This window comes from Copadichromis virginalis, linkage group LG15 (assembly GCF_057382275.1).
Source record: "Copadichromis virginalis isolate Kocher_CV1m ecotype Utaka linkage group LG15, C_Virginalis_male_GT1.1, whole genome shotgun sequence".
NCBI lineage: Eukaryota > Metazoa > Chordata > Actinopteri > Cichliformes > Cichlidae > Copadichromis > Copadichromis virginalis.
In genome coordinates, this window is record NC_140632.1 from 9,693,592 (window position 1) to 9,716,347 (window position 22,756).

The following is a 22,756-nucleotide window of genomic DNA, read 5'->3' on the forward strand; positions in this document are numbered from 1 at the left end:
TGCATCTCTGTGTGAATATAAAACTGTGTACAGTACTAGCAGGCTGTTTCGTGCAGCCCTCCAGAACAGCGGGTGGCACTAATGTTTCATTTTAGTGTCTTTGTGTAACTGAAACACAGAGAGAAAAGAAAAGAAAAAAAAGTAGGAGGGCTGCACAAGTTTGAGATCTGAGCACAGAGAAAAGTTACAGCAGGTAAGTAAACTTACCAGCGCTTTAGTTCTTTTCCTCTTTGCAGTTGTGTAAGTCAACGCTGGGGTTTTGCTGCCTTTTACTGGAGAGTTGCGCTGCATGCACTCCGTTATACCTACTGCAGGCATCCAAACGTTTAACTGGGAAAAGGTTGTATAATAATAACACGGCACAGCATGTCTTGAGAAAGATAATAATAAAGTTCCCACTATAAACCCCTGTTTGCTTTCAAAAACGAATATAAGCAAAACTGTTGCTCATAAATCATTTTTACGATGACCTCAGATCAGCCTGCAAAACATTCGCCTTGGTGCCTGTTTTGTCAAATTTAATGCGAATCCATGTTCAATGTTTACTGCATCTACCCTCACATTTCTTAATGTTAACGAATGTTTTGATCTAAAGTATGAATAAACACATAATTTACAGGAGTTAGATGCTCAACAGCTTCCACACTGATCATAGAAGATACAGCAAAGTCTTGAACCCCTCCTCATTCTTCATATTATGCTTCCAAAGACTTATTCTTGTACTTTTTAGAAGTTGAGCAATAGTTCTTTCGGGTCTTTCAGAGCTTTTCTTTTGGACATTGGCTGCTTTTTTTGTACTCGTTTTTATGAGGAATGTTTTTGTTTGTCAAGCCACTTAACGTGAATCACTCAAGCATAAAAAGGACACTACTACTATAACTGTACTAGTACTTACTGGTTACTACTGGTTCATCTTTTGATGAACCAGTAGTAACAAAGAGCCGACTTTAAATAGTATCTTTATCCACTTTGTTACTGACAGACTGTCACAAAAACCCCCACAATTTGTCCCCGTTTGTTTAGCTGAATCTACAAAAATGCCAAAGATAACACAGTTTAATAGCTGTAAAATAGAATAGTATTTTTACAGAGCTACTAGCCAAAAACTTGGCATAGCTCACCATGGTGTGCGGTATTTTCTTCTTTTTTTTTAAATTGTAAAAACTGGACAAGTGGACAGACTTTTAGGTCTGTCACATCATCTATTTACAGCAGAGGAATGATATCTGGAAGTCATGTCTTAAGTAATATGGAAAAAATCCAACATGACCTGACACATTACCTGAGTGCTGGATCTGGCCTTTTAGCTGATCCATTTACTGTACTGAACCCTCATCAGACATAGTTTACAGTATGTCTGTGAGCACCCGTTTGTACACCTGTGAGCGTGCTTGTATTTAAAAGGTTCCTTCATGTAATGATCTGCTAGAGGGTGTGGGGAGCCACAGCCCCGTCCTCCAGGGCATGAAGCAGGTATGGAGGAGATCAAGGCTCCAGACATCCAGAGACCCCCAGAGCACAAGAGACCAAGGAAGACCAACGGAGGGGCAACCGCGCCACTCTCCCGGAAGGAGCTGAGGAGAGCCCCAGATGAGGGGTCACTCAGCAGCCGCGGAGCAGAAGCCAGGGGGGGGGGGGGGGGGGTTGCAGTGACGCGCCCGTGAGCTCCGCCGGCGGCCAGCTGTGCCAGGGTGACTGAGCTCCAGGCCGAGAGGCTGAGGGCACCCCATCCCCGAAGGGGCCCGAGCGAGCCCCAGGCTCCAGGCCCCGACAAGCAGCCACCAGGAGTGAGCCGGTGCGTACTGGGACGCTCATCCCCGGACACAAAGAACGAAAGAAGAGCTTTGAATGTCCTTCAAAAAGCCTGGAGAACTATTCCTGAAGTCTACCTAAAGAAATGACAAGAAAGGTTGTTTAAGAGAATTCAGGATGTGCTGAAGAATAAAGACGGTCATACCAAATATTAACTTTCAAGCTCATTTTCAAGCTGGTATCAACTGAAAAAGGTCCTACTTTTTTAGCTGATCTTGTGGCCTCAATGTTACAGATGAATTATCACTCAGCAAATTTGGCTTCAAGCAGAATTTAGCATTCATAAACTAAACACGCGACACAGACACCGAGCTATAAATCGTTTTAAATGTATTTGTTACCGATGCTCCATATGTATGTTTTGATTTGAGGGATAATTTTCCAAACAAAGCTTGCTGGCAGACTCAAAAGTTTTCCCATGCAAGTGTTTACATTTAAAAAAAGGTGTATTAAAATATAAATGAGTTTATAACCCAAGGGATTGTTTTGATTTCTGAGATCAGCGCTGAGATGGAAATGCAGCTTCCACCTCACGAGGGAGGCGAGCTGTCTGTGGTCGACATGCACACGGGTGGAGAGCCTTTGCGGATCATCCTCAGTGGCTACCCAGAGGTCAAAGGCGACAGCGTGCTTTCCAAACGTCGCTACGTCCGGGAACATCTGGACCACCTGAGGAGGGTGCTGATGTATGAACCGCGAGGACACTACGACATGTACGGGGCCCTGATCGTGGACAGCGAGTTACCCGAGGCCGACCTGGCGGTGCTGTTCATGCACAACGAGGGCTACAGCACCATGTGCGGCCACGCCGTCATCGCACTGGGACGCTTCGCTGTGGACTACAAACTAGTGAAAGAGCCGAAGTCGCCAGAGACACAAGTGAACATCCACTGTCCCTGTGGCCTGGTGAAGGCCTTTGTTGAGTACTCTGAGGGGAAAACAGGAGGAGTGAGGTTTCTCAGCGTGCCAGCGTTTGCATTTGCTACAGGTAGCACAAACGACTGTAATAGTTCTCAGGTATTTGAATGTTCTCCAGGACTAATTCAATATTTTTTACCAGATGTGACAGTGTTGGTGGAGGGGTTTGGTGAAGTAACGGTTGACATCAGCTACGGAGGAGCCTTTTATGCCTTTGTGAATGCCCAGAGGTTTGGTCTGGATGTGTCCAAGTCCAGGACTCGCGATCTTGTCGACGCAGCCACAGCTGTGACCAGAGCTGTCAAATCTCAGGTGATCAGCTGACAGGAAATTAAAAAAAAAGAGCATTATTACACAGACAGTGAGAATATCACTTGCTAAATTTCTAGTAATCTAAAAGTCTAAATAATCCATACTTTAATTTAAAAAGGGGAAAAAGTAGGCCTGATCTTATATAGAGCTGCTTTGAATTGGCAGCTTCTTTTTTTATTCATTACATCTGCTTTTAGGGTGTTGTCAAATTATGGCTCAAATGTATGCACAGGATATTTTTAGAGGGCACAAGAAACATCTGGTAGTACTTATATGGGATGCAGTGCATGCCTGTAGAGCTTATAGCAAAAAATCTGAGCATTACATGACCTCTCAGCTTGATGTCACCCAAAAGTATCTGGACACGATGCTCCCAACCATATTCCACAGTGTGAACTGATTTCTTTTTCTACCTTATTCTTATTATCCTTTAGGTGAAGTTGCATCATCCAGCCAGCGATGATCTGGCCTTCCTGTATGGCACCATACTAACAGACGGGAAAGACGATCACTCCCCTGAACCCACCGCCAATATCTGTGTGTTTGCTGAAGCTCAGGTATGTTAGTTCCTGCTGGTGGAAGGATAAACCGTTGTCATGAAGCCTGAGTGTGGGTGTGGGTAACGCTATAGTGAGAGGCGTCTACTACGTTTTATTGATTACAATAAAAAAATTAAAAAAAAATAAACAAGAAAGACTTCAAACTATTGATTGAAATCCTAAGCTTTTTAGAAATATGTTTAAAGAGATCATAAGAGAGACAAAAGCAGCAGAGTTTGATGGAAAATGAGGAATGTCCCCCTGCTGGTCATTAAAAATAATGCAGATAAGGCACTTCTTAGCACCTTTTTTTGTTTGTTTTGTTTAGGCCCTGAATCCACATCCAACTTTAAATACAGTCTTTAGTCCTGAAGTAGCTCTAAGTGTACACTTAAGCACATTTGTCTTAGAAGGGCTGCAGATTCCAGGAAGTGCTACAGCTGGTCAATTTAACAAGTCACATTACAATTTGGAACAGCTGTATTAGCTGAAGCTACACCCATTAATGCCAAGGAAGAGCAGCTGTGACTGTGCTCACAGCCAGCAGTTTGACAGTGCCGGAGATCGGCCTTTTACAATGAGTAATGAGCATTATGTAAAGTGGTCACATCGTCTTTTATTTGTGCAGTCTGCAGAGTTTATCAGAAATGAAATGGACAAACACAGCAACTGTTCAGATGAAATATGAAAGAAAAACAAGACATATTGCAAGAAAACACGTTTAGGGACATTTATTATTTGTTGTCACTTCTTAAGTCTTTGTCCTTACTTCCATTATTTGAATCCTCTTTAAGTGCTCAAGTGTTGGAATCATACAAAAGACAATAAAAGGTCTGCGTTTTGTTCATTGGTGTCACCTTAACTTCATGTAATAGGAGGTTTAAATTGTGCTTCTCAGGTAGACCGAAGCCCGACTGGTTCTGGTGTCACGGCTCGAGTAGCTCTTCAGTATCACAAAGGTCTCATCCAGCTGAACCAGACCAGGACGTTCCAGAGTGGAGCCACTGGGTCCCAGTTCACAGGAAAGGCTGTTGAGGTATCACGATTTCTGTTCTCTTGTGGAATGAGGGTGATCGCCTCTTGTTCAAAGAGTGGGAAAAGAAAGAAGTGCATTTTGTAAAAAGACCAAAAGAATAAGTAAATATTTAGACGTTATGGCGCAGTGGATTTACGATGTATTGAAATGTACAGGATTAATCCAAGTTAAAAAGAAGACATGTTTTGTGTGTTTTGTTTCTAAACAGTAATACAGTTAATAATACTTAATCCTAAGTGTAGGATTTTGGTGCAATTTAATATAACATCGCTTTGTTTGGCTCCTCAGGTTGACAGTTTCTAAAATACTGATTTGAAATCCTGTATTTAAATGTCTTAGAGTGAAGTCACCATGAAGCAGATGCTCCGGGTTTCTCTTACATCAAAACACAGCGCGCTGATGTGTGGACTGACAGCAAACAAATCACTACTTGCTGTCAGAATTACTCATTGCATATATCATCTGCAGAGGAATAGTTTATTCTAGTTTCAGTCAGGTTTCAGACCTCATCACAACACAGAGCCAGCTTTAGTGAAGGTTACAAATGATCTTATGGCTTCTGACAATGGACCACAAGATTTTATTACAGTAATTAGAGGATGCTGCAGGTATTAAAGGTACTGCACTGCAGCGGTTTGAATCATATCTCCAGTTTGTTTTGAGACTACAGTTTCTTCATGTAAATGGAGATTAATCTTCACACAAGTGTTAAATTAATTCAAGGCATAGCATGCTTTTCACTGCTATGCAGATGATACCCAACTTTATCTGTTCATGAAGCCAGAGAACATACCAATTAATAAAACTGCAGGACCTGGATGACCTCTAATTTCCTACTTCTACAAGATGGTTATTATCAGGATGTCCTGAAAAGCCTTCAGTTGATCTAAAGTGCTGCAGCGAGAGTAACTACAGAGAAAGCACATTTCTCCCAGACTGTTTTCTCTACATTGGCTCCCTGTTAATTTAAAATCAAATTTAAAATCCTTCGCCTCACATACAAGGTGTTATACTATTGTGGGGTCTTTAGCTTACAATATAAAGTGCCTTGAGGTGACTGTTGTTGTGATTTGGTGCTATATAACTAAATATGAATTGAATTATTCTTTTGAATCAGCTCATCATAGAATGATCTGAAGCATTTATTGTGTTTCTGTCTTAATGCTCAGGAGACCAAGTGTGGAGACTTCAAGGCTGTAGTGGTGGAAGTTGCTGGCAGAGCTTTTTACACTGGAGTTTCACGCTTTGTGCAGGAGGCAGATGACAAGCTGACACATGGTTTCCTGCTGAAGTAAGCAAGACGTATAGGTTTTCTATACAAAAGCAAATTAAAACAGAGGTTATATGGTGGTTTTTAATAAGACAAAAACACATTTTATGAATAGAAAATGTTTAGGTGGCCAAGACTTGGATCTGTAATGAAGAAAATAAGACCTTATTTTCTTCTGGCCTGGTTTACCTGAGTAGTAAATGAAGAAATAGTTTTCCTTACCTGTTTTAAGAAAAACAAAAACTATTATACATCTTGTGACTCTTTAAATTGTCCTAAATTATATTTAATAGATTAGCAAAGTACATAACTAACTCTTAGAGACTGCGAGGAGCTCAGTCACTGGTACTCTTCTTCATCTGGCTTGGTAACACCTCACCATCCCCCCAAGAGAGCTGGACGAGGGGTTAGAGAGAGGAAGGTTTGGGTTTCTTTGCTTTGCTTAGACCCTGCCCCAGATAAGCAGTAGAAAATGGATGGATGGTTATAACTAAAGATAAAATCTGAAGAACAGCTAAATGGAAGTGTACTGCCATTCAGATATCTACTAAAATATTCTTGATAGTGAACTTTGATTGTATATGATAATAAACATAAATATGTTATCGTGTATGACTGAATGTAAAAAGGGATTTTTGCTTTGATGATTTGAAGTGTACATTAAATGGAGTGTACATTAAATGTTGTTGCATTTACTGACCACTAGATGGAGCCACAATGCTGGTTACCTCTAGAGTTTAAAATTCAGCCATAAAAAAGATGCTTCCACTTCCTGTTCAAGGTTTTTAGTAGCAATAAACAACTTTATAAAACCAGAGTCAATGCTGCGCGAAAGTGCATGTGTTGAAAAACTAAATAATCAAACTCATCAGTAGTTTTCTCCCATTTATTATCTTTAGGTCATTGTACAATGGAAGGCAGTTTAAATTATAAAAGTTCGGTGGAGGTGTCGGCTGGATGGAGTCACAAGGCTGAAGGGGGAACGTCGCACGTCCACATGTGATGTTTTCCACAAGAATGAAAACATCACATGTGGAGCAGATTTTTTTTTTCTGCCCTTTCATTTGATGCAGTGTAAATCCAGCCAGCATGGAGCAAACATTTCATCTATTCAAATAATAAAAAAACATTTAAGGAGGGCACTCTCTTCAAAGGGGAAAGACAAGTGTATTGCATTAATTGTTGGTTTCAATGGTATTTAGCATTATGAATTCCTATGTGCATGTGTAACAAGCACACACGCTTGTATACTATAGATGTATGCAATGTATGACACGAGTGTCCACACACCTGTTAAGAATTGCAGATCAGGCCAAGGCCTTTGAGAGTACCCACTTAACAAAGAAACAAAACAAAATCAAATCAGAGTTAAGGCCAGCTCGTAACAGGAAAATGTTCAAATAAAAACATACAGTGATCAGATTTATATATATATATGTGATGCACGTCAAAAAAAGGTGAATACACAAAAAAAACAAAACAAAAAAAACGACCCTCAGCTGTGTCACTTGCAATTAAAACCACATCCATCTATACAACACAGTCTCTCAGTCCTGTGATGGCTGTGACTGCAAGAGAGCGGCAGCATCAAGAGGAAGCTTAGGTCTAGTCTCCAGAAATGATCTCTCGGAAAATCCAGGCAGGTGAAAGCAGCACACCTCAGTCTGTACAAAATGGCCCCATTTAGAGGAATAGTCCTCTTGCTTTGATCGAGCTTCCAGCCTCGGAAACACTCGACCAGATGCACATTTCACTCTGTGCATAGATTCACGTACAAAAACGGCACCGAACGGATCCTGTCAAAACACCCGTGAAAACCTTTCTCCAGCATGACTTAAAACATTTCTTTTCCACCCTCTTGTTTGGTCCAAGAGTATCAACCTTTGGCTTCTGCTCTATTTCTTATCAAAATCTTAGAGGATGAGAGGTCTAATCATGTTGTGCTGTGTGTGGCCCTGCTGCGATGACGCAATGCTGTGGTTCACCCGAGCCGAGGTGGGTGGGAGTGGAGGAGGGTGAAGAGGAATGTGGATGTCAGTTCACCCCAGAGGGAGGCTGATGAGCAGGGGGTTGCGAGTGATCGAGCCCATTTAGAAGTTCAGCTTTGTGACTGGTCGCTCCCTGCCCGAGTCTGTGTTCTGGTTGTTGATCCGCTTGCGGTTACGTTTCATCTTGGACAAGTCCTTATCGAAGACCTCGCCCGACCGCAGCGCTGACACGAGGTCATCAAACTCACCGCCATCCTCCTCTCCGTTCGCTTTTGCTTTCCGGGCCTTTCGCTCCTTCTCCCTCTGCTCACGTAGCTGGGGACACAAATGAAAACTGTCATTTAAATATCTGAAGAGGTGAGAGGATAAGAGCATTATTAGCTTTGCTTGGATACGGGAATCTGAGCCCTCCTGGTTTTTATTTATTTATGACTCAGAGAAGCAGTCACGTAATAACATCCAATTTGACTATATAATATCAATGCACTGTATAATGCAATGAGCTGTAGAGGAGTTAGTGGGCAGATGCTGGCACCTTTGATCAAAGGTTAGGAAGCCATTTTTCAGCTCTAATCTAATCAGACCTAATGAGCTGCACAGATGTGAGTCATACTATCTTCTCACGTAGGACAGAAAACAGATCAAATATATTTCCTATGACTGTGTAACTTTTGCTAAATGAAGGCATTGTAGTATTTAATAAATTAAAGGTGCTAAATAAGTGTTTAATAGCAGCTATAGCTCTACTGAGAATCTCAGGGGATGAAAAGAGAGATCAGTCGCATACCTGAGCTTCTACTTTGGCCCTGCGTTCCTCCTCTTCCTTTCGTTTTCGTATGTTCTCGTTCTCCTGCTGAGCCTCTGTGAACGATTGCAGGAACTGGTCGAAGATGCCAAAGAACTCATCTGGCTGCATCTTACTGGCATCCTCACCAAAGTGCTTTACTGCCCTCAGGAACTGCGGGACCAAAGAGAAGAGGAGGGGGCACACGGGATTAGATTTACAGCAGGACGCAGCAGAACCGCGTTTTATTCCATCTTTGACTGCTTTACAGGAGAGTCATTCGGCCCCAGCTCTTTGAAACCAGAGCAGGGCAGGAGTGGTCGGGCTTTGAAGCCCGTGTTCATCCAGATCTCACCGGCTACTGATTGCAGCTGAGGTCAGAGACTGGAGCCAGAGCTCAAATTAAGGCAATGTGCTTGTTGGGTGTTTTTCACAATAAATTAAAAAAAAAAAAAAAAAGAACATCCAGATGCAAGATCATGCTGGGAAGATACAGCTTCAAAAAATGTGACCGCTAACAGCAGTTATGGCATAGACAGGGAAACTATGAGCTGAAAAGATGCTGAAGTTTGTTTTTCCCCCATTAGAAAGAAAAAAAAAAAGAATACATTTCTTTTCAACTTCCTCACAGCAACAATCAATAAACTCTATTTCACAGTCACCTTTTTCTGCTTTTGTTTTGTTTATATGCACAGAGCTGATGCAGTGACCCACTTAGAGGGTCACGAGGTTATCTGGCTCCCAGTCGTGAGTACAGAAGGCCGCTGTAAACATTCAAATATTTAACCGTGGCATACTGTAAATGATTAACAGCAACTAATGGTTCCAGCTGAGTCCTCATGTCAATGTGGCACACACTGTGGGACATATAAAAATAATAAAGAAAAAACACCTCTTCCTGCCATTCAGGAAGACAGACACATAAATCCCATGTTAGCGTGTCAAACGGCCCTTTGAAATGTGAACATGTTCAGGTTTCTGCTGGTAGTGGAGTTTAGTCCCCATAAAATCCACATTTGCTTTGTCTTCGTTTGCTTCGATGCTGTGATTCTGTTTGCACAACATAAAGTGACATCTTAAAGTTGGCAGGTGTAATCTGATGTCCACAGTGTGAAATAATATTAAAGCCTATGTTCCTGTTTGCACTCTTGGCCCTCACACATGGCGACAAGCAGGCCGCACAATAAAGTGTCGGTGGCACTGCAGCAGGAAGCCGAAACGCTTCTCCTGCTGGTCGCTTTCCTAGAAAGGTCCCTGGCGGGGTCAGTAAGGCTTGTAGAAACAGCTGCATGGAGAGGAAATGGGATGCAAGCTTTCAGCGCCTGTGTCTGCAGGCGACTGCGACACTGTCCGGTCTGCTCAAACGCACGTGCACACCCTCGGGTTTTCTGGAGAAACCACACAGGCCGAATGACTCACCAGTTCTTTGGCCTCGATGAGAGAGTCCTCGACATCAGTGAAGCTGAAGCTGGCCACGGTGATGAACTGGCTCACCACCGACACAAACTTGTCACCTGGCTCCTGCGGCCCTTTCTTCTGGTATTCCAGTTCCTGCAAGTGGAAATCAAAAGGAGCAATTAGAAAGAGAACATAAAGAAGAGCTCTGCTGAGTTTGCAAATAAATATCCATGACTTACGCTCTCTACACTTTTTAATCCACTGCGCAGGTTGCCGATATCTTTTTCCAGCTCCGTCATACTGCGTGGAAGAAAGAAAGGTCATCACCATTCACTTAAAAAGGAAGTAGCTGAAAATGAGGTTCCCCATGCAGATGATTCACCCTTTACAGAAACTCTCTTTATATGCCAACAATTGAACCACAATTGGTGGCATATTTTACAAACAAAAATTAGGAAAACACTTGGGAATCACTGCTCCCGGCCTTTACTTGACTTTGGCTGCCTCTGAGATACTCTGCAGGTCCTCCTGGAACTTCAGGACTTTGGGATATTTCTTCTCCAGGATGGTGATCAGATAGTGCAGCAGAGTAATGTTTCTGCAAACACACAGCAAAATGTGTCAAATGTGCAATATAGGGCTTTCATGATGGACTTTCAGATATGAATATGGTGAAATTTCATCACTATAATATTCCCAGATGTGACTTTTATACACCGCATGCCATTCTTGCTACTGCTGCCTGCAAAGTTTTAATACCACTGTTGAAAAATGTTCTTACTTGTCGATACTGGATTTAGTATCTGCGATCTTGTTGAGTGAAGACACCTTGAAGCCATAAGCATTGCCCCTTTGACCTTTGTTCATATAGTTTCCAAATGCTAGCACCACCTCCAACAGCTGCTTCAGGTTTCTGCTGTTTAAAACCTCCTTAGACGCCTTACCCAGCGCTAAAGCAGCAGGAAAATGGACAAAGTTGGAGATATAAATATGTTTGCTTTGGATAAATCATAGCAATCATATTTGAGATATCATTTTTATTGTATAAAGCACATATTTCCCACCTTCAACTTTGGGTTTGATCTCAGCTATCCTCTCTGCAAACTTCTTCTTAAAGTACAAAGACTGCAGCCTCTGCTGGTAATGGTTTATTCTGGACCGAGGATGGAAATAACGTGTCAGAGAAGAAGGAGAAAAAGATACAAATAATAAATTATAAACAGGGAAATCCACAAATGTAGACAAAAGCCACAATCATGAACATTGCACTTAAATCGCCACACTATATAAGTTTTATATAAGCATATCAAAGTTTTAGTTGTGGTACTGAAGCTTATTTTTGGCTGTGTTTATGATTTAAACCTATAAAAGCACAGTCTGTGCACTTAATGAATACCACAGTGGCATCTGTCTTCCAGTCCAGCCTGTAAGACGACAAACTGGAAACTACAGCGGCACTTCTTAGAGGAAACAAGACAAAACGGACTGTGTGATTCTTCCTTTACATACATTTCTGCTGTTGCTATGCTGCAGGATCTCACCCACCAGCGACCTGACCTTTGCTGGTGACCACACTCCTTTCTTTTGTCTTACATGACTTTATTTGCAAAACTGCAATAAAAGTTATTAAATTATCGGCTCACTTTCTCCAAAACAGTGTTTCACACAGACGGCTATTGTTCCCGTCAAGTAGAAAACCATGTGTCACTGGGTTTATCTACTCAGACCAAGAGGAAACAAAGACTATTGTTTGTCAGCAGATCTGAGCTGCTCTGCCCTGATGCTGTCAGCTCTGTGGTTATCAGCTGGTAAACAGTGAAATAATACGCTGCACATAAAGAGAAACTCACCTGCTCATCTCGTAAAGGAAGCGGTCGGGTTTGGCCATTCGATCGAGCTCATGTTTATGCTCCTCGAGGAGATCCACATCGCTCTTCTCTGGGACAAACTTCAGCAACTAAAGGACAAGGAAAAGACTTTTCATTATATCGAATACTCAGACACCTCTGCTTTTTGTCGTCAGTGAACATGCCTGAATCTCTGCTTCCACTGTCTCTCGCTCCAAGGCGCATGACGTTTGCCGCTCACTTCTTAACTACTTGTGATTTAAACTGACGTGCATTAATGAAAGCACAGCTGTTTTATGTTTGCATGAAAGCCGTACCTGCTCCAGCATGTCTTTGGGAAGGTCCTCCTGTTCGTCCATGGTTAGGATGGCTCTCTTAATCTCATCATTTGAAAGCTTCAGTCTGCAGTGCACAACAGATAGAATATAATAACATCTTGCTGTGTCTGGGTTTTTTTTGGTTTTTTTTATCTTTTTAAAAAAAATCCTGAACTGAACTTACCGTGAGAGCAGGATGTTACAGTTTTGAGCTCGACGGCCATCAATCACTGACAGCTCCTTGACTTTTTTGGAGCCCAGCGTGTCGTCTTCCGCCTCTTTCTGTTAGCACAGTGATTAAGAGGTTAGAAAGCATGAAGCTCACATTTTGTTTCAGTTACAGTCACAGACAAACGCATAACAATTAGGACTGGATGACACATGTGCCAGCATCCCGAAGGAGAGCTTAAAACACATTTGAAAGGAGAGAGAGTGGCTGTGGAATTCACGAGAACACACAAACACGACAAGACAGCTGACGCCAAATATATGAACAAAGAGTGACTGTAGAAACTACTGTACTGTAAGTGCACTCACCTGTTTGCTGTTATTGATCATTAAGAAGTCCTAAAATGCAGGCAAGAAGCAGGGAAGATGTAAGCACTCATTAGAATAAGTAAAGCAGTTATGTGATTGCAGCCCATAAGAACAAATGAATCATTCAGCACTTCAATGACAATGGATCAGCAATGACGTGAGCATAGTAAGACATACTGTAAGTGGCTGTTCAGATTATCACTACATGCTTGTTCTTCACATGCTGTGCACATAACTAATCATTAAACTGATCAGGCTGATGCTGAGTATCTAAAATGCACATTTTTGTTTTGTTTTTTTTAATGTGTGTGGATTCAACATGCGTTAGATCACATTTTATATACTGGGCTGTCTGCAGTTTCATCTTTAAAAAGACATGCCCTTCTAATCCAGAAACTACCGATTATGAATTTCTAGAAACTACATCAGTTGCAAACTGAAAGAAAAAAGGAACAGCTGATTGTGAGCAGCGCACTCATGCATTTTCAATCACATATGGCAGAATGATCTAAACCATTAGGAAAAAAAAGAAAAAACGTTCCATTCGAAATGTGAGGAGTTTAAAATCATTCAAGCATGAAAGTCTGGAATCTAATTAACTGCCAAGTGTATCTCAAAATATCTCCTTTCTCCTGTTTTTATTGATCTGACCTCTTCCCCATGACCAAACTGTGCTTAGGAAAGAAAAGTTGTACAACAGTAAAAAAAAATAAATAATAAATTTAGTAAAAAAAATCCAAGGAACTGAACAGCAGCCAAGTCTAAATCCCAAAAAAAACTGCAAGCAAACTCAACCCTCTGCCCACCCCAAACCCACATATCTACCCTTGGCCTTATCTAATGATAGACAACATAGCAACATGTGGTGAGACTGAAAGGTGAACTACATCATTCTCAGTACCTGCTGCCTCTGATAGGCTGAGAAGGTTTTTTCAATGTCATCTAAATCCAGCACTTTGAAAACCTTGGCATCATCCACCTCCATCCAGACCGTACCCTCCAGCTTATTCTGAGAGGAAAATAAGACATCTTATATGTCAAATTTTAACAAAGAGCAGGAATATCTGGAGGCCTCCTGTGCCTCTGCTCTTCATACCTCAGCTAACTTGGACCAGTTGAAGGACTTGAGAGGGTTGGATGGCTGAGGAATGTTCTTCTTCTTCAGCGATGATCCCAGGGGCGCTCCTGGTGGTGGAGGGATACCTCCAATGGGCGGGAGCCCAGGGGGAGGTGGAGGGCCACCTGGCGGAGGCGGTGGGGGTGGCGGAGGAGGCATCATACCACCAGGAGGTGGTGGAGGAGGTGGGGCTATTCCTGCAAAGCCTGGTTGAGGCACCGGGCCGCCAGGGGGGCCGGGGGCAACAGGAGGGCCGCCAGGAACAACAGCTGCCTGCCTCTGCAGAGACACATGGGAACACAAGAGGGGTTCAATTCTCATGGAAAGAGTATTGCTGCACATTCAATGGAATTGTAACTACAAAAAGAATTTTTATGCTTTTTTCAACACAAACCATACCACACTGATTCATAATTAAAACGATACCAGTCTAAAAGTCTAATTTTTGTTATCATAAAGCAAAAGGTTTTCCTAATTTCATGAGTTTCTTTCTCAAGTAAGGTAGATGTGTATTATTAGTTTCTTAAACCTACATTTGGCCTTCAACAACACAGTTTTTATGAGAGTTTTGTGCCATTTCAGTAGACTTGTAGTCACTATAGACAGGAAACAAGATTCCTGGTCTTGGGTGCTTTCTGAATTCTGATTATAGTCCAGCAGAAAAGGGGCACATTAGCTGAAATGGATTCTCAAAACCATCGGCTGTCATCTTCTTTTATCAGCATTCTATGTTGGCCGTGAGAGGTTAAACGCACTTGGACTTATGAAAATGCCAGCAAATAGAAAAACACTGCAAAAGCACACAAAATACAAAGGACATGTTTTTAGGGAGACAACAATGTGACATAAAAACTGTAGAAATGACAGGAAGCTCTGTTTTTTTTTCTTAACAGTTTTCATCGTTGTGAGGAACAAAAAGATGCGGGTAATGTGCATTTTAATCGCATGACTCATGCATAGATAGGTGATTGCTATTAGTCATTCAGTAGCTTGTCCCCTCGAGAGCTGTTCTGTCACATTGTTGTCACCCCGAAAACACTTTTGTTTTATAAGGTTTTTTGTGAACATTTTCTATTTCTTTTATGTTTTACTCAATTTCCATTGTAATTTGTGGGCTTGCATGTGTTTGAACTCAGGGCCACAGTAACAGTATATATGAAATATATGAAAATAAACAGAAGTGTTCCCTTCAACCTGACCTTTAATCAGACAGAAGTTAAAAATGGTTCATTTTTTCATTTCTGCTTTTCATCTAGAAAAAAAAACAAAAAAAACTTAAACTGCTTAATTTTGAGGTTTTAATAAATTTAGATCACATTGTGATATCTAAAGGACTACTCCTAACTTCTTAGATTAGGTCATATGATTATTCTGGACCGCCGCTGGCTGTCAGAGTCCATCATCCTACTCATTAAGGTTTTCATTTGAAGGTAATTGTAATTGCAAAGTACTTTAAAGGGAAACATACGGTGCTGAGCTCATGCAGTCGTGCGGTGAGTTCAGCCACTTGCTGTTTGACATTTTTCTGCTCGTTGCTCTCTTTTTCCAGCTTCTCTTTCATCTTGTTGAGAGTCTGCATCATGTCCTCTTTCTCCTGGGTCTTGGCGTCACATTCACGCTCCTTCTTCTCAAACTTCTGTTGCAGCTCATGGTGCTCTGTGATGGGGAAATTAAAGCAAGATTTTATTAAAACGTGATTTTCATTGGTAAGAAAATTGTCCCATTGCATTTATAATCGCACACACCTTTTCTCATTTTCTCTGCCTGCTCCTTCCACTGTTTGACCTCATTTTCATTGACCAGCCTGCAGAGAGAATGACACACGTAATTACTTACAGCATCTCCGCGAACGACTTCACTGATTGTTTTTCTGAACATAAAAGGGGAGCTATTTTTGAACCAACGCTGTCAAACACATGGATTTCTACTTCAGCCCTGTTCTACATTCTTCAATCCGTTCCATGTTTACGTGTCCGTCTGTGCAGAGGAAAATCGGTGCACTCACATCCGGACAACATTCTTCACGTTAAAATTCTCCAGTGGTGTGACGTCAGGGTCATGACCTTTATCATTCTGCAAGACCATCTGCTGGACGATGCGGTCCAATAGCAGCCAGTACTGTACAGTGTTTCCACTTCTCTTGTCTGGACACGGAAAGAAAGAGAGCAAAGAAAGCAAATTTCCCATTACTCATGTTTCTTCCATTCAGTGTTATCGGAGAAAATACTGATTACACTTGGATCCACAGTGGTTAGATAGCCTAAAGGAGGCAAAATAATTAAAGGCTACAACAAGATGACAAATGCATTTCTTACTGATTGGTGAAATTTCATCAGTCATATGGGGACAAGATGTTAACTGGTGCCTTATAAACTCACAGTGCACAACATGCGGTACTGCTGTTATACTTTACTGTGGAAATTAAAAGTGCACTGCATCAAATTTAATATATAATTGTTTTATTTTTCCTTCCTAAGTTTGCAGATTATTGCTAACACTGGGGTGAAACCACATCACTGGTTGCGGCTCACTCCCATTTTCATTTCTTCAAAAAAAAAAATGCCTGAAAAACACAGAATAGAGGAGTGAGAGTTAAAGCAAAAAGCCTCGCGCAGTCGTGTCTTTAGTGGCTCTTTCACTTCAAATCCATTGAAAGTGAGAGGTAGGGAAAATAGTTACAGAACTAAATATTAGCGTCTGAATGAATACAGCTTTAGTTTGGCTGGGAATGTGCTAATCCACCTTCTGGACTGACTAATCAGGACAAAGTCAACATTCTTATTATATAATATTTATCAAGCCTGTTTGTCCAGTCACAAACAACTAAACTTACGTGGCATGAGCAGACAGTGATGCAGGACAGACATAAAGTGCGGATATGCATCAGTGTGGCTCATCTTCTTCCGGATGAGATCAAAAACTTGCGTGGCACTTTTGGTGTCTACATGTACCTGGATAAGAAGCATAAAAAAACCCCCAAATGAATAAACATTTGTTCCTCACATGATGAGTAAGGGAGAGATGTTTCTTTTCCTTACCGACTCAAAACGTTTTGACACAGCCAGCTCATCATCATTCCGCAGCATCTCAAAGTAGTCTAAATGCCTGAAAGTGTCACAGAGAATTAAGTGATGAACTCGCACACTTACAGCTTAGAAAGATCAGAGTATTAATGTTGACACGCATTAGTTGGAAAGACTTTGAACTCTACTGTGTTGTTGTTGTTGGGGGTAGAGTTCCAGGATAATGTGTAGAGTTTAAAGCCGAGGTTTTGACTCACAGTATGTGTGCTTGTGTACTTCTTTAGCTGTTCGACTGATCTGTAAATGTTTACAGACACCACTTTGGAAGAGATTATGTTTTAAAGTGAAGTTGCACCTCACCTGTCTAACGTGGCGTTTTCATGAGAATGTAGCTTATCGATCACAGGTTGGATCCCCAGCATAAGAAATTCATATCGGAGGTGAATACGGAATTCCAAACTAGTCTAAAACGGGGGGAAAAACAGCAGTAAGATACTGATGCAAGCAGTGCTTTAAAGAGCCTCTTGAATAAGTGACTCCTGTGTGAAAAGATGCATGAAAACAGTATATATTACCTCTTCAGCTCCTTGACTCAGCACAGCATTAATAAAGGACATGATGGCTGTTTTCAAGCTGACCTCATCTCTGTACCGCCCCGTACTCCGGTCCAGGTCATTTACAAGTGTCTGAGAGATGAAAATCCATTACAGATGATTAATACTTTCAAGCAATGTTGCTTTTAAATTGCTTTACGCCTCCCACCCACCTGGAAGCGTGTCCTCTCGCAGGCGAAACGCTGGTAATGCAGCATTGACTCCAGGATTTTTTTGTGCCCGCCAGGCACCAGACATACAGCACCCATGATCTCCAAGACCGCCACCTTTGTCTTAATGTTTTCTGTGGCCAGGCTCTGGGCGATGATGTTGATGCTCTCGGAGTGAGCGAGGACGTGGGCGCGGCCCTGCGAGTTGTTCATCAGAGCTTTGATGCAGCCGATGAGAGACGTGTGGATCTGTGATTCTGTGGTGTCATAGTCCATGCTTTTCAGGAAGTTCAGGATACACGTCAGGCCATCCAGATCAATAAATCGAGTCACAAACCTGAACAGAGACGTCATTGCGGTTTACAGAGATGATCTTAGCGCTTAAGGAAATACTAACTATACCATAGAAGTATAGTGCATCGATAATACCCAAGTTTTTGGGTTAAAACTGCAGTGAATGTTCCTTGTGTCCTTGTGTATTCTTGCAGTACAATGAATTCATATTCAGTAAGTGTTGAAAATGAGAGGGTCTCCTTTAATGTTCTTTTATATCAATGAAAAACCTTTACAGGTGTTCAATTTTTAAAGGGTGCATTTCCATACGAGTATGAGGAGCTGAAAAGAGCGACAGATGCAGCGATGGAGGTTAATAACAGGAGATATGATGACAGGTGACATTTAAAAAAAAGGGGGGGGGGGGGCTGAGTTTAGATACATAAACTATCTGGGCACATGAAAAAGAAAAATATATCAACAGTTATCAGCTTGCACGCTACAGACCTCCAGTTTATTTACTGCGTCTTGGTAGTGTGCAACATCAGATACTTACCTGATAGTCATGTAGCCTTAAAACTGAGGCTCTATACCACAAGCTGTTATAATTTAATGTGTTCATTTGTTTTTCATCCCTAGGATCTGCCATAGTTTTTAATGTGGATGTGAGTGTATTTATTTGCTGTTCTAAACTTTTTGGTCACCTCATAGGTTGGGTTCTCAGAGCAGTCTTCAAGTTCTCTATAGTTTTGTTCCTCTCCTCCTCATCCTCTTTCTCCAGAGCGAGGAGCGTCTTTCTCTGTTCAGCAAAAGATTGAACATCATAAAGATCTGAGGCCAAAATAAAGTTAATTTTCTTAATGATAAACAGGTCACAAAAAACAAAACAAATGTCAATAAGGGAAAAAAAAAAAAAAAAAGTGTAAAAATCTGGTCGTGATATTTCAGCACCACAAACGTGCAAAATGTTTAAAAGTCATCATATCTCATCACTACATTACATAAAAGAAAAGACCATTTAGTAAATTAAAAAAAAAGACATCTCGCTCATGTTACTACTTACAGCTGCCATTGAATTGAGCTGATCAATGTAATATTCTGGCCAGCTAGTTGCACTTTTGTTTTCTTCTTGTTCCTGAAAAACAGAAAAATGAAATACATTTCACTGTCATTAAAGTAGACAAGAAAATAAAAATGAAGGAAAACATGAGGCATTAGCTCATAAATATTAACTGGGTATGATTTTCATTTTTCAAAGTTACATAAGAATGTGGTTTGGAAGGACATATTTCACATGAGAAGAAAAGTTATTTGGTTCATGTCACATGTTCAAATACCCTGAAGTCTAACTTCAAAGCAAATTATTTTTTTCCCCCTCTTTACGTCACTTTTCAGATTGATTGGCTTTGAAAGACACGATGCACACAAACACAGACAAATGGACAGGGAACAGACGGACTGGAGCTTAAATAGCCACCAGCCAAAAACGAATCGAGAGCTCAAAGTAGGGCGACACAGATATTCAAGCTATTTTATCCTCCAGAGCTTCACTAAGTTTCAGGAGGTGGTGAAAAATGCCAAAACACGAGTGCACAGCTGCTTGAGAAAATCGTGAGATTAGCAAATGCATGTTTAAACCGTGGATTAAGGACATGGCCTGACTTATGGTGAGATTAATCTTGCTCACGGGCACGTTTGCATTGCAAGTTTAAAGGAGGGGGAGGGAAACAAAAAACAAAAAACTTGCTAGGCACTTCTGAGATGATTTCATATTTGACTTAAAAAGACTACTAAAGCACTGAGGTTAAAGTGACTTGAAGCTAACCTTGGCATGTACATAAAAGCTTTCTTGGCTTTCAGTTTACCTCATGCTCCATTAGGCACAAGTGAACTGTGACCATCAGAAACTAATTGGGCGTCGGTTAATAAAGCGAGCCTGTAGAGATTTGGCCGCTCTTGGTCGAAACTGTGGGCCTTGGCTGGTCTGCAAGGTTTGTGCTGTGACAGGAAGGACTGATCCTGCTGTTCCACTCAAGACCAGTGCCAGCTTGACCAGATGGGTCCTGGAAAATGTCCAGTCAGTTTGAAGAGGCGAAGGAGACGCAGAGGTGGGACCACTTTTACATTTTAAAGAGTTACTCCTTTAACTTCTAAGTCAGCGGTCTTCAAAATATAAAATACCCACAGTTTATTTAGAGTTATGATGACAGGCTAGGAGTGTATTTTGAGGGGTTTGTTTTTTTTCACATTTGAAAAAAATAAAGGTCAGAGACACATTACGAAATCTTAAACTGTGCATTTAATAGTTAGCCCGTTTCAGAACTCAAGAAGTTAGAAGTTAAACTTTTCTTTTTTCCTCACGTTAAAATCTGAAACCCAACAAAAAAAAAAAATCTTTGCTGACAACCAGATCAGTAAATCATCTTCTTGGCAGATGATGTAGCCTTGAAGAAAATGGACAGACAAGAGACAGGAAGCAGATTGATTCTCTACAGCATGATTTCATCAGCTCAGGTGTCTGGCCAAACTAAACAGCTAAAGCTTTGAATGACTTATCTCCTCCACATCCAGCTTGACTTCTGAAGCCAAGAAGCAACTGGTGGAAAAAGAGCACCCTCATCACTTGGGCTTTGAGTGCCCCGATAATGACCCATCTTCCTCCTTATCACCCCCTCACTCACCCACCCGCTGCTCACATACAAAAGAAGCACCTGTGGAAGTGAAGCCTTCCTGTTTGCTTTGGACAACTAAGTGCTTCCTCTTTTCTCTGCATGCGCACGCACACACACACACACACACGCACGCACGCACGCACGCACGCACGCACGCACGCACGCACGCACGCACGCACGCACCCTTCCTCTCTGAATCTCTGATGGTGAGTTTTTATCTGAGTTGGAGCCAAAGTTTGCTGCAGAGTCAGCAATATTGATGTCTGTTCTGTCTCTCCTCCTCACCCTTATTCTGTAGGTCCACACTGCATTTAAAAAGGGTTGTCTCACCTAAATCCTCCCCCAACTTCCCTTTAACACAAAAGAAGTAAAGCAACGATTCTGAGGTTTATTTTTAAGGTGCACTGTGATGCTACTGAAATAAGGCCACTAACTGGGGCACAGTAGATGCAGGAGCATGCAGCACTCTCCATCACTTGCCTTGTTGTGACTGACTAGTTGATGCTGTCTGCAGCTAAAGTAAGCCATAAGTGTACCTATACTTAAAGTATGTGTCCAGTGAAAGAGGAAAATTTGACGTGGCTCCTCGAGCTTCTCGTCATATCCAGTAACTTAACTGTGCTGGAAACGTACCATTTCTGCAAAGAAATTATCCATCAACATGAATACACACTTTTGGCTCAAACACAAATCTTTACAAGGAGTAATTTGACATTTTGGGAAACGCACCTATTCAATTCATTGCCAAGAGCTACATTTGTTTCATGCATATTTAAACTCTCTGGGCTGGCTAAAGCAAAAGCATTTACATTCAGGAAGAAAACTGACATTTCAAACAACGGTGATTTTTTTTTTTTTGCTCTGCTGTTCTGGCCTAATAACATCTATGCCTTTCTGCAGCTGTTTTATCTGGGGATTTATATAGTACACACACACACACACACACACACACACACACACACACACACACACACTCTAAATATCCAGTCCATCTGGCTAAATCCCAGTACTCCTCACCATCCAGTTTGTTACCAGATGTAGGAAAAGATTAATAAATCTGCATGGCCCGTCTGCATACTAGTCAGGACAGGATATCCTACACCCTCATACCTTTGGCCTTGAAACACTGCTGTAAAAATGTGTGGGCACATTAAGAGGTAGCTGAACTTGCACTGAGCTAAACCAGAACAGGCGTCTGCATTTTCCTGCATACTGAGGATGAGTTGTTATTATGTGGAGAAACAGCTGACGTTCCTTTTATCCGGAAGGCCATAATGAAACACGACACTATCACAGAGTAGTAGAGTATATGTTGTGTCTACATGAATGCTTTGATGGGATAGGTGTGTTACCTAAAAGAGAATTTAAAAAAAAATTAAATCAAAAATATGCCAAGTTTTCTTCATTTTTGAATCAGGCAGGAAGAGAAGAAGAGAAAAACCACACTGTGTGGGAGGAAATGCGCTGTCAAAATTTAAAGGGAAAAAAATAGGACCTTTGAAATCTTCAGAACTTCATCATTTCTGACAGTACCTTCCCTGTTAGTGGATTATCTAATGTAGGAGGCCAGATTTAGCTTTCGCTTTACTCCCTCTACGCACTATTTTTATATGCACCTCATGTAGCATCCGCTCAAGGAAGTTATTCACAAAGGAGCTCTTTTTAAGTAGAAAAGATTTACTTTGTAGCGAGGGAGAAAGTGACTGTAACGCAAGAGATGTATAACAGAACAGGGGATTAATGCTGGGATATTACAAGCACTTTGTGGAATGGGAATGATGTGCTTTGTTTGAAATGTTTAGCTATCTGTTTGACTGATAATGGCTTGCATAAGCAATACATTAATTGGCTATACAAACAGTAGGCAGATGCAATGAAAATGAGCCCAAGTTTTGATCCTAATAAAGTCTGAAATGTAAGTTACTTATTTCTTAAAGCAAAATATTGCAGATACCAGAACTACTTCAGTACTGTGGGGAAGGCATAGTACCGAAGCCTCTACATTACAGGAATGGTTTGATAATTTAGATGAGAACACTGCAGACTAACCGGTTTCTGGCAGAAGCCTTAAATATACTGCACTGGCGTAGTATCAAACTTCCCTCATGTTATTTAGCCACTTCCCTCTTTTGTGAGAGATTAAAACCAGT

General features: G+C 41.4%; 2 protein-coding genes across 6 annotated transcripts in view; one reads left to right on the forward strand and one right to left on the reverse strand.

Annotated features, from left to right (window-relative positions):
- Positions 1–128: 128 nt before the first annotated feature.
- On the forward strand, positions 129–6,706 carry l3hypdh (trans-L-3-hydroxyproline dehydratase). Of its 2 annotated transcripts, none has more exons than XM_085431784.1 (6): positions 129–193; positions 2,311–2,800; positions 2,873–3,042; positions 3,477–3,599; positions 4,480–4,617; positions 5,787–6,706. In XM_085431784.1, the coding sequence occupies exons 2-6, from the start codon at positions 2,323–2,325 to the stop codon at positions 5,910–5,912; spliced, it is 1,035 nt and encodes a 344-aa protein (XP_085287910.1). In that variant the 5' UTR covers positions 129–193; positions 2,311–2,322; the 3' UTR covers positions 5,913–6,706. The 2 variants fall into 2 exon arrangements, with proteins under 2 accessions (XP_085287910.1, XP_085287909.1); XM_085431783.1 differs by having other exon boundaries at positions 2,316–2,800.
- Positions 6,707–6,759: 53 nt separating this feature from the next.
- daam1b (dishevelled associated activator of morphogenesis 1b) overlaps positions 6,760–22,756 on the reverse strand; it is a 45,482-nt gene continuing 29,485 nt past the window's right edge. For 3 of the 4 annotated variants that reach the window (XM_085431779.1, XM_085431781.1, XM_085431780.1), the window contains exons 4-26: positions 18,998–19,069; positions 18,639–18,733; positions 17,665–17,998; positions 17,474–17,584; positions 17,259–17,362; positions 16,914–16,980; positions 16,709–16,826; positions 15,881–16,019; positions 15,621–15,679; positions 15,344–15,531; positions 13,855–14,154; positions 13,660–13,767; positions 12,759–12,788; positions 12,406–12,503; positions 12,222–12,306; positions 11,908–12,014; positions 11,122–11,210; positions 10,839–11,007; positions 10,548–10,655; positions 10,297–10,357; positions 10,079–10,210; positions 8,663–8,833; positions 6,760–8,190 (exon numbers count right to left, since the gene is read on the reverse strand). In XM_085431779.1, the coding sequence (XP_085287905.1) occupies positions 7,978–8,190; positions 8,663–8,833; positions 10,079–10,210; positions 10,297–10,357; positions 10,548–10,655; positions 10,839–11,007; positions 11,122–11,210; positions 11,908–12,014; positions 12,222–12,306; positions 12,406–12,503; positions 12,759–12,788; positions 13,660–13,767; positions 13,855–14,154; positions 15,344–15,531; positions 15,621–15,679; positions 15,881–16,019; positions 16,709–16,826; positions 16,914–16,980; positions 17,259–17,362; positions 17,474–17,584; positions 17,665–17,998; positions 18,639–18,733; positions 18,998–19,069 (2,958 nt within the window). In that variant the 3' untranslated portion in view covers positions 6,760–7,977. The remainder of the gene's footprint in view (positions 8,191–8,662; positions 8,834–10,078; positions 10,211–10,296; positions 10,358–10,547; positions 10,656–10,838; positions 11,008–11,121; positions 11,211–11,907; positions 12,015–12,221; positions 12,307–12,405; positions 12,504–12,758; positions 12,789–13,659; positions 13,768–13,854; positions 14,155–15,343; positions 15,532–15,620; positions 15,680–15,880; positions 16,020–16,708; positions 16,827–16,913; positions 16,981–17,258; positions 17,363–17,473; positions 17,585–17,664; positions 17,999–18,638; positions 18,734–18,997; positions 19,070–22,756) is intronic. The other variant, XM_085431782.1, reaches the window with a different exon arrangement.

Bases quoted from the DNA above. Each gene is read 5' to 3' on its own strand.
- l3hypdh (XM_085431784.1), top strand. From the start codon at position 2,323: ATGGAAATGCAGCTTCCACCTCACGAGGGAGGCGAGCTGTCTGTGGTC. The intron at 2,801-2,872 runs GTAGCACAAACG...ATTTTTTACCAG, and splicing joins AGCGTTTGCATTTGCTACAG to ATGTGACAGTGTTGGTGGAG. The intron at 4,618-5,786 runs GTATCACGATTT...CTTAATGCTCAG, and splicing joins TCACAGGAAAGGCTGTTGAG to GAGACCAAGTGTGGAGACTT.